The sequence below is a fragment of the Lampetra fluviatilis genome, chromosome 24 (assembly GCF_964198595.1).
Source record: "Lampetra fluviatilis chromosome 24, kcLamFluv1.1, whole genome shotgun sequence".
Classification (NCBI taxonomy): Eukaryota; Metazoa; Chordata; class Hyperoartia; order Petromyzontiformes; family Petromyzontidae; genus Lampetra; species Lampetra fluviatilis.
Genome location: NC_136298.1, coordinates 11,272,441 through 11,283,603, shown reverse-complemented (window position 1 = coordinate 11,283,603; position 11,163 = coordinate 11,272,441). Strand labels below are relative to the sequence as shown.

The window sequence follows — 11,163 nt, the reverse complement described above, 5'->3', positions numbered from 1 at the left end:
CCTTGGGACGTTGCACTCATTTACGGGTGACAGCATAGCAACGCACATGGGTTGTGTAACACGGGGCAGAGAACACATCGGTATAAAGATGCAATTCCCTAATGTGTATTGGAATATCGTGAGACGTGATCCGTCTACTCAAGTGTGATGATGATGGTCATGGGGGGGGGGGGAAGGTGTAGCCCTAGCAGTTGATGGATTATGCCACTGAAGGGTTTGACACGTAGACTTTTGCGACCAATATCCATAATACAGGGGTTGTTTGGGGTATTTTGCCCGACTCTTTACAACTGACCAGACGACTTTGGAAGAAGTTGGAGTACCCACCCTTTACCCCTCCACACGCCACCTACCGATCGACTGCGATGTCCCCATCACGACTCGTGGGTTGGCCAGACAGGTCGGAAGCATTTAATTATTTGTGAATATTAACCTCATTAAATTATACATCGAGGCAGGAACACGTAGAGTTGAATGGGCTTACGCAGGCGAGGCATTTTTGTTCAAACCTTTAAATTAAATTTGGCTTGGGCAGGACACGTGCTGTAATTAATCTATTTGCAGCCAATTTCAATCCACGCCTGAATAAATGCCTCCCCCAGGCTCTGCCACCAATGGAGTTGTTTGACCATACTTCACAACATTGGAACCTCATTTGCCAGTAAAAATATGATAATAGTTTTTTAACCCTTTTATCTGGCAACAAAACTGACACCTTTTTTACAAGTAGTCATGTTTGCATAGACCACAATACCTGCAGTCATAATCAAAACAAAAAACATAACTGATAATGTATGCACGGTCCTTGAAGTTGATTGGTCCACACCCGAGACAGCTTTCCTTAGAGCCTAGTTTCACATGGTGTTGGACCAGATGACCCCAAAAGGCGCATCAATGATCATACTTCACAAGTTTGGACATCTCAGATTGGCAGACGCGGTGCCCGTGATCGGTTAAGATATCACTCGCCACCGACGTACAGCCATGGCAGGGAACTGAACTCAGGACGCAAAGGTTTATAGTAGAGTGTGTTAGCCACTGCTCCAAACGCTGTAGTCTATAACACTGCGGATGTAAAGTGTGCAACAGTGGCCTTCTTTTAACAGGGCCTCTTCACCTTGACACAATCTGCTATTTTTAATATACATTTTGTCCTGAAGCAGCGCTTAAAATCCTGAACAAGGTCAGACTGTTTATATTTTAAAGTGTCAAAGCTGTAGCTGTAACCAACCACCTGTGAAACGATAGCGTGGAGGAAAAAAAAAATCAAGAGCATCAATCTCGGATAGTAAAAAATAAATTAAATGCAAAGGTGCGTTTATAATGAAACGGTTGCAACTATAAAGGGTGCCTTCAAAAGAGCAGGAATAAAAGGACAAAGTGAGTCAAAATCAAGCTGGGCACATGAGGATTGGAAGTGACATGAAACGAGAGAGAGAGATAATCAGAGGCCGACCGGATGAAGTCTTCTTTATTTATGGGGTCCTCGTCTCGTTTTGAGGTGGAGACATTAAACAGCGTTCAAACGACCGTACAAGTCATACAGTGGGAGCCAAATTGAGATTGTGCCCAGTTTTATATTTTATTTTTCACCTTGGTGCCTTTGACTTGTTATTGCTTGCAAAGTTCACAAGCCAAAAAAATATATTTCCCCGCCTGCTGAGATGATGCCACCAAACGACGCGGTTGTTTAATCACATCGATCAGAGCTGCGAGCCGTACGGAGAGCCACAGCACATTGCTTTAAAGGCAATTAGGGCGCTACAGGTACCATAAAAGCAACACCTGTGTTTATGCACAAGTTCTGTATATTCAGAGCATGCAACAATCAAGTACAATACGCCAGAGGGTAGCGCAGTTAGATCAATTGTTATACTGCACTTCTATGCCCGCGCGTCTATGCCCCTCCACCTTCACCAACCGGCAATGACGAACGTGATGAAGTATGGCCAGACACCAACACCCACGTGCCCGCATGGCAAGGAGAGGCCTTCATCCAGCAGTGGATTGACAATAAAGGATGTGCATTTGCAGACATTTTGTGAAAAGTTGAGACTCGGTGAGGCTTCCCAGGTGAACAATCCGCATTAGGAGTATTAATACTCATTCCAAGAACAAGTCAATACCATGGATGTTCTCTTTGTATTGGATTTCATAACATTAGCGTTGAGCATGGTTCTCTTGCAAGTCTATTGAAATGTGCATGTACATTTATACCCTCACCTATCTGAAACAGCGGAGAATGTTTTGAGGAAATAACCCTGAAGTTGCCCGGCTGTCCTGTCTAATCAAAGCAGGTCCCCCCGTCACGGGCTGGATGGCATAGCAGGTTCACAATGGCCGTGTCGGTGCACCAAGGAGGCCCCGATAAGATCCTTTATTCAAATCCTAGCAACCACCCATGAATTGATGGTCTTTTCACGGTTAGCAACCACCAGGTAAAGAATATTATTTTAGGAAAATATATTCATTTCATTTCGCGAATTCAAGCTGCGAATGGAAAACACGTTTTGGTTTGATGTGACAAACATTGTGCAAAGCATAATCAAATGTGTGCGACTAGTTTCCTTTAAAAAAAAATAGAGCACTACGTTACTTCAGAACTAGTTATGCAATTTAACATTCCTTGACAATTCTTCAACACGGGGCGCTAGCCTCGAGTACCTTGATCCAAGGGTTGACCACGAGATGCACACCCATACGCCACAGGGCCCTGTCTTCGGCAGTTTTTTTGCAAGGAGTTCCACATCGAGCCCTATATCCAAGCCACTGGGTTTGTCAATCCAAACTCTTCTGGGTTGGCCTCGCTTTCCTGGGACCGATCATAGCCTCGATGCCAATAGCCAATTGCAATGTTAGATCTATTGCCAAAAAACAAGGGCTCGTCCTGGTTTTCACCTGAGGGCCAAACGCCCTCAGACGACATTAACTTTGCATTCTGAGACAAGTGGTTGTGTCATCTCACCGGACAATTAACCTCGCCTCATTATCCCCGACACACACAGACACACGTACCCACCAACAGAGAAGCAAAACACACACAAAAAATCAAAACATAACATTTTATTAAATAAATGAGTGGTGACCCAGATATAAAATATTTGCCTATGTACAGCTTTAACCAACCGAATAATTGCGTGGTAGCAAAAAGACATGAACGCTACATCTAGTAAGTGGACACACGGCTGCAAGGTTTGAGCTGTATGAGCTGTACACTACACAGCAGTCCTGCGTGGTCACGAAAAGGCCCTGCGCGCTTGGCCAATGTGGCCGAGGCAACGAGTGAAAGTGAGGCGGACCAAGCAAGGGCCATACTTTCCGGAAACAAATCACTCCCCCACCCCAACACAAAGAAACTTCTTTTTCACTGTACAACTGAGCCGTGCAGAGCCAACACGGCGTGGTGCAGGAGGTGGCCGTGTTGTTGTAAGCTGCTAAAGCAGAGCCGTTGCCGCTGATGTCACGCGTACTTAACGCATCTTTAGCCCAAGCCCGGACCCTGCTTAAGTCCTGAGCCAGATTCAAATGTCTTGTGAGGACACAATATTATGGTTTGGTTTGGGGTTCGGCTCGGCTAATATCGAGTGGAAACCCACCCATAAACCTTGAGGGGCCTGCGCTGCCTCGGCTCGGATGTGCCAATGGAAAAAAAGGGTTCAAGAAGCTATTAGTCCTAACAGCGCTACATGCCTAATAGCGCTTACAGCACCACGAGAGTGGTGGGACATGGCAGGAGAGCGCTCAGGGGCAGACTCCTGTGAGGTTTGGTCACTCCACCCCACTTACAGCTGCAGCTGCTTGCTGCGGCTGTGAAACCAAGGCCTCCATCCCAGAACCAGCTCAACGCTGGCTCGAGTTACACAGAAAGGGGGTTCAGGCCCGTGCAGAGGGAACTTGCAGCCCAATCGCCGACGGGTGCTAATGACGTGGCAACGTCAGGCCACTCGAAGAGCCCCGCAGCATCACGAGGCAGGGTTGGTACCCCATTAACTGCTGCCACAACGCACCCCGCGTTTCGTCAATCAGATGGGCCACCAAAACCTGTGATCGGTCCCCGCACAGGCCCTCCCGCAGACAGGATAGGGCACCGAGGAACTGAGGGGGCGACATCAGAAACCACTCTGGGACACGGAGACCTTGGTCTTCATTAGTGTTGATTGAGAAAGTCACATCTTTGTTAGATTTCATTGTCAGCGTTTTTGTTGGTTGTTTAATTACTAAATGAAATCCTGATACGAAGGCTCGACGATAATTCCACAGGATGCCTTCGACCAGACTAAGACGAAAATGCCGGCGAGATGAACACTGCTCTCGATCACACTCAAGCCCGTGGTGGAACCCGTTTTGCAGCGAGCCACCGGACCTGGAGGCGCTTCCCGTTTGTCATGGGGGGCCGACGGCCAAGTGGCCAATGACGCATCTGGTGCTGCCGATGTCACCTGCCGGGCTCGGCCCCACACAGGATTGCAGGCCCCTGACGCAAAGCTTCCAACGGAGCCAGTTTCATATTGCGTGGACCCAACGTTACCAAATAATTCAAGCCGGCTCAATTATACAACCGGCCACGCGCACTAAAACCAAATACTGCTTTCCAAACAGACAATAAAATAAATACTTTTTTTTCCACACACACAAACTTTACAACCGGGTATGTTTACAAAAAAAGGCAGCAAAAAAACTTACAAATGTTTTGGATTTTTTTTACTTTCAAGGTGATTGTTGTCCTTAAAGGAAAAGGGGGGGAATACGTGAGGAAATGGAGCTATTTTGGGCAGCTCGAGGTATCAGGACGAACGTGAGGAGTGAGAATCCGCTGGGTGTTTTCGCTTCCCGTGCTGCTGCTGCTGTTTGCAAAGTCGCAGTAGGCCCCCCCCCCCCCCCCGACTGGAAAAAAAAATATTCTCGTTGGGACGCACCGACGAAGATATCCCTCCCCCCCCCCCCTAATTGTACTCTAGCACTGCAAATGTTCCTACTTCCATCATCCCTCTAAATTACCTCTAACAAGCACAGAATGTGAAAGCCAAACGTAAGTTTACAAAAAGCACGCATTGGGGCCCGTTCTGCATAGCGCCAAAAACCTTTGTCCTCTCCGGCAGAAATAAGGACTTCACACGCACCTCCGTTCTCCTGGTTGTCATGTATCCATAACTTAATTCACTACAAATTCAAGTATTGTTTACAATAAAAAAACAATATAAATTCACGACTCACCGTTCACGGCATAAATTAAATAATATTAATACTATACAGCAATAGGTGTCTATAGTGGCTGTGCATCGTTCGTATGTACATGGTAACTCTCGTTTGAATATAACGTGTTATCTATAAATATCCCTGAGGATGAAGCACATCACTTTAAAGATTCCTCCTCACGACTGTTTACACGGAGCGGAAATGGCTCGCCAAGAAAGCACGATTGTGTGACGTGTGCGGCACAGAAAGTACGAAACGCAACCCCCTTGGTTGACTGCGGAAGCAGAGGGAACAAAAATAAAAACGCATACACGAGGCTTTCTTAATAACAGGCAATGGCAACAACCTACCCAAGCACCCGCACTGGATGAGGAGAAGGCGGCGACAGTCATGGGAGCTTTCTTCATCGTTGTTTGCGGCGAGGGGAGCGCGATTTCCCACCTCGCGGGGAACACGCCACAGCACCCGGCACGGCTCGCTCACAAAATCGACGAATCCGTCGTCCCGCCAGAAGCCGCAGCGAGCAGGCCAAGCGCCCAGTGGGCGGGGGACTGGGGCTATCCTCTGCTCTCTTCCCATGCCCGTGTCCTCACGACCAGTGGCAAGAGAGCTGGGCTCGTGGGCCCGGCCCAGATTCCCCACGGCAGCCTCATGTGGCCACGCCAGCGCTAACCGGGCAGCGCTGTTCGTTTTAAACAAATCATGTTGTTCAATGCAGCTGCGCCGTGTTGCCCCGGGCCACCTTCATCGCCAGTCGTGACGTCACGGGGTCAGCATGGAAAACGCAGGGTCACCACTTGGGAAAGACACGAGTGCCCGGCGACCCTCTCTCTCAGGTCAAATTTTAGGACCGTGTTTTTTGTGTAAATTATGAATAATAATAATACAGTATCCGAATACGTTTATGCCTTGTAACAAAAAATTACAATCACTTCAGTGCGGCTGTGAAGGGCAGGGGAAGGGTGAGAGGGATGAAGAGGGAGGGGTCAACCCCACAGAGCCGTGCGCGGCTCTTGAGACAGACATCGGGGCAAATATCGAGCCGCCGAACCGTTCCGAGAACCTCTCTAGCACGGCTTGGCATTCCGCTGGTCGTGAAAAATGCAGCACCAGAACAGGCTGGGGGAGGGGGAGGGGGAGGCGGAACGAGAGAAGTCACGACGGCGGCGGCTACGAAGTACGGACGATCCTCCCGGAGAAGCAGGCCACTCATGGCACCGCCGCTGCCCAGTTTGTTTCAACTGATGCTTGCCACCAGTGCTTTTGTTTTTGCACGCTCGGGTGCTAGGAGCGTGCGCCCTGCATCGCGACACAACTAAAGCAGGTTTTCCCGGCTATCTCTGGCTCATCCCACACAAAATCTCCATTTCAATTCCGAAGAACAATCTCTTAAATTGCGACAATGGAGCGGCACACGCTTTAACAAGCGGTTTCTACTCGGGGAGAGCATTTTATGTTTAGAGGTGGCTTCGTTTTAAAACACAATCCAGCCTTCGAACTAACCTTGCTCTGGTTTTGCTAAAGTTCCAGCCGAGAGGATCCGTATCAGGGCAGCCAAAACAATACCAGGGGAGCTGATGTTTACCTCCTTTAAGCCAAAAAACTGTGTGGGATCAACCCTTGCTCGGGGGGGGGGGGGGGTATAAACAGAAGAAAACATCACCAATGATCACTCTCCGCTGTGCAAATTATAAACCATGTTCAGCCTCCTGCACATCAAATTACCATGGGTGTGCGGTTTCACGCAAACACACACACACACATATATATATTTATATATATATCAACTCGTGGTTCACAAGACGTCCAAAATCATCGTCGTCATCGTATTTTGTCTTTCGCCATTTTGTACCCAAGCCACGTCCGGCGTTGGCACGCGGCGGCGGCGTTCGCGTGGCCCGAGGACCGGCGGCGTTCGCGACTGTCTCTACCCAAAGCGCTCGCGCACCAGCAGCATCAGCTTCTTCTTGCCCTTGTACGTCTGCTTGAGGCCATCGAGGAAGCGGCCGAACTGCACGTGCCCGTCGGGCGACAGGGAGAACGCCTCGCGCGCCTTGCACAGGAAGTCCACGAACTCGGCGTAGTGCCGCGGGGAGATGTGCGCCAGCCTCGAGTGGGCCGTGCGCACGTACGCCGACAGCGTCGTCTCCAGCAGCTGGCGCAGCGGCGGCTGCTCCGCCGGGAGCGGCATCGACGCCGCCACGGCGGCGGCCGCGGCTGCCGCGGCGGCCGACGACCCCCTCGGGCACGCCGGGCGCCGGCTCAGGATGCCGGGCGGGCCCATGGTGCAGCGGCGCAGGACGTCGGCGAGGACCGTCGGGCACTCGACGCCCTTGATGACGAGCGGGATGATGGCGGCCAGCTCGTTGCGGCCGAGCGAGTGCGCGAGCGCGCACGCCCACAGCACGTCGTTGACGGCGGGGTGCGTGTCCTGGTTGTGGGCGATGGAGAGGCGGGCGAGCGCCAGCGCCGCCAGCTTGTAGGCGCGCAGCGGGTAGCCGCGGTGGTCCATGAAGCGCGCCACCGTGAAGAGCTGCAGCCAGGCGAGGGCGCCGCTGTCGGCCGAGTCGAGCACCACGCGGTAGGCGGCGTCGAAGGCGCGGGGGTCGCTCTCGCACAGCGTGAGCGCCGAGTAGGCGCAGTTGGCGGGGTCGCGCACCGCGCACTCCAAGGCGAGCGCGCGGGCCAGCCCCGCCAGCTCCTCGGCGTGCCGCGGGAACTCGGGGCACAGGCCCGGCTGGTGCGAGCGAAGGCCGTGCGACGTGATGGCCGGCGCCACGATCGTGGTGGCCTCCACGGGCGTGAAGAACTGCTGCCAGCTCTGCATGAGGTTCACCAGCGCCTCCATGCCTGCCGGCGGCGGGGGGACACGCGACGACGAGGACACGCACGGTCACGCGCTCGCCCGGCCACGTGGTGCCTCACCACTTGAAGGCACTCCGGGGAAGTGGCTCAACTTGTTGGAATCATAATTTGTCCCGGTATTACTTGCGCGAGTTGTTTTCTGATTTTACAAAACCGAATTGTGTTTTCAACAGCCACTAATGGCGTCGAGTGCAGTGATCGACGCGTTTTAACAATAGCATCATCATTATAACGTCTCCGATTGGATGAAATACATCACGCGTTTGGTTATTTCTACCTAAATCTTTCTCTGTGCGTCCAAAGCACATTTACTTTAACGAAGTATAGAGGTCGTCATTCCTGTTCGCGAGTAGGCTGTGTTTTGGAAGGGCTGATGTTATTTTTTATCCATTATATGCATGCACCAAAAAAACCGTATTCATATATAAACGTCTCTTTCCTCGCGTACGCAAGTTCATTGGAAACCTGGTAGGCGTCTCCCTCTCTGAACTAAATAAATACATTTGGGTTTCGAAGTTCCTCTCCTGTTCAAATAAATGTCAAACATCTGAACAGGAAGCGCCAGTTTATTTTGCTTAACCAGGTGAGAACCACGTATGGACGACCAGGGCCCATACAAGAATGACCTCGACACATCACACCGTTTGAAAACGTACCGACTTCCGTGGCAGCGGTGACCACCCATCGCACCATTTCCTGTCGTCTCCAGTTCGCCGATCGCAGGGTCATCTGAGCCGACTGAGAAGAGACAAAGCGAGCACGTCCAGCTGTGAGCCCCCTCTCGGAACTCGTCCACTCGTCCACGCGCTCAACCCCCGGCCTAAGCCTCGGTGAATGCCAGTACGGAATAGAACTTCAACTTACAGCACTCTGCCAATCCACTGCTGGATGAAGGCCTCCCCTACCTTGGCACAGCTTGCATGCTGTAGAGTGCGCAATGCAGTATGAATGTGGCGTGGTGTGCGTTGCTACCGTGTGTGTGCTGTGATGTGTGCGAGTGACAAGTGGTGGGAGCACTTGTGCCGTGTACCACAGATCGTGGTGTGTTGCGTGTACCTTGGTGTATCGTGGTGTGTGTACAATAGCGTATGTATCGCATGGTTTATGCCACCATGTGTGTATTCGTGGTGTGTTGCGCGCGTACCGTGCGCCCCAGGAAGAAGCCGACCGCCAGCATGCGGTTGTCGCGCGTCCCCTCCGTGGACACCTTGAACGCGTCCTTCGCCAGGCGGAAGAGCAGACGCGGGGACCGCATGTGCATCTTGATGGCCCGCAGCACCATCCTCACGCGCAGCATGTCGCCTGCGCACCAGCACGGGCTCGTCAGCTCAACATTTGCCCGGACTCCCAAGACTCGACCCAACATTGGCCAAACGCCGGCCGAAGGCCGACTGAATGCCGCCGACCAACGACCGAAGACTGGGCGCGCTGGCGAAAGCGCCGGTGGGAATCCTACGGCTTCCTTGTGACGCTCGCATTACACTTGCATACGCTGCGAGGAAGTGCACCACAACTTCCTTTGCATACAGGCCCACGGCCACATAAGGCCTGCCCCCACTTTGAAAGGGCCCGCAAATGATATTCATCTATCGCCGCAAGCATCTTAGCCGCACTAACCGGATACTCGAGGGTGGGGGTGCAGTGAGGGGTGGGGGGGTGAATATTTTTAACCTGGCCACAACGCAGCGTCGCTAATCTTAGCGCCACACTCAGTCACGTCCGTCAGTGCGGGGGGGGGCGCCTCTGCGCCTCGCTCGGCGCGCGCACGTCGTCTCTGCGTTACTATTGGATAACGCCGAGGTGGTAACGTGCAGCCCGCTATCGGCGAGCGGCAAGGGCGATAGACGAGGGTTGAGATTGACGGGAGGGTCGAGTGTGGGGGGGGGGGGGGGGGAGTAAGAGGCAGAGGTCGCAACCGGGTACCCGATACCCGTACCCTACCCGATACCCGGCAAACCATACCCGGCCGGGTACGGGTACGGGTAGGCCGTGAGTCACTGGTGAGTAACTGTTTGTCACTCATTTTCCAACGTCTTGTCTCTTCTCACAATTCAAGTTCCTAGAATCAACCCACCTGCGCCTGCAACATGGCTTCATCCCAGAGGTCGCAATCAGGTACCCGATACCCGTACCCTACCCGTACCCGACTGGGTACGGGTACGGCTGGGTACGGGTACCCATTTGCGATCCTGGTGCGGCCGGGTACGGGTAAGGAATCAAAACCCGTTTGCGACCTCTGGTAAGAGGTGGGGATGGAACGGCGGCAGCGCGGGGTCGAGAGCGGCACGCACCCTTGGCCGAGGTGAGCATGGTGGACGCGAGCTCGCACTGCTGCGTCTCCAGGTGGTCGAGCACGGCCCAGGGGAGGGGCCACGTGGGCAGCAGCGGGGGGGGGCTGGAGTCGCGGGCGGACAGCAGCGCCGGGAACCTGCCGGCAAACAGCTCTGCATCAGTAACCAATCACCAGTCACACCGACGGGCACACGGGACGGGGGTGCAGGCGCAGCCCTGCAATCGCCCGCTCGCGCCCACTGCTGGCGGAAGGACCTCTGACGGAAGGGAGACGTACAGAGCACCCTCTGGAGAGAATTTTGGATTCCACGCTGGTGAGACGGTGTTTCGGAAGGAGTTGCTTAGTCTTGAAAACAGTCTGCATCAGCAGCAGACCACGCTTTCCCACCTGATGACGGACGCTTGTGTTGCGCCCGAAACGTCGTCATTTATTTTACTTTATACCTACGTGACTTTACCGAAAGAACCAAAGAGTGAGGTGGGTTAGTACCGACACACTTTACCCCACCACGTACGACCGGTCCAATGACCGTGGGTGCATCTGTTTATACTGCTGCGTGGACAGAGGCGGGTGGGCGGGCAGGATTGAAGAAGCTCGCACCGTTGTTTCAAGTGCCTCGCGGGGAGATGGAGCTGAACCGGCGACCTCTGGATTTAAAGTCCAGTGGTACAAACCATTACACCGCAGAGGCAGCGTCACTATGTACTGAACAATTATATAGCGCCCCAATACGAGGAACGTCCGTAGACGTTGGTCGCGCGGCAACAAACCACCGACATCAAATACTGCGCAGGAAATTGGACCAATGC

At 52.8% G+C, this 11,163-nt stretch overlaps 1 protein-coding gene across 1 annotated transcript in view; it reads right to left on the bottom strand.

The window, feature by feature from the left end:
- Positions 1-2,817: 2,817 nt before the first annotated feature.
- Positions 2,818-11,163, bottom strand: part of LOC144941157 (zinc finger SWIM domain-containing protein 6-like) — a 51,490-nt gene continuing 43,144 nt past the window's right edge. The window contains 4 exon segments of the mRNA XM_078867708.1: positions 2,818-8,046; positions 8,718-8,799; positions 9,206-9,363; positions 10,353-10,489. Coding sequence (XP_078723834.1) covers positions 7,124-8,046; positions 8,718-8,799; positions 9,206-9,363; positions 10,353-10,489 — 1,300 coding nt within the window. The 3' untranslated portion in view covers positions 2,818-7,123.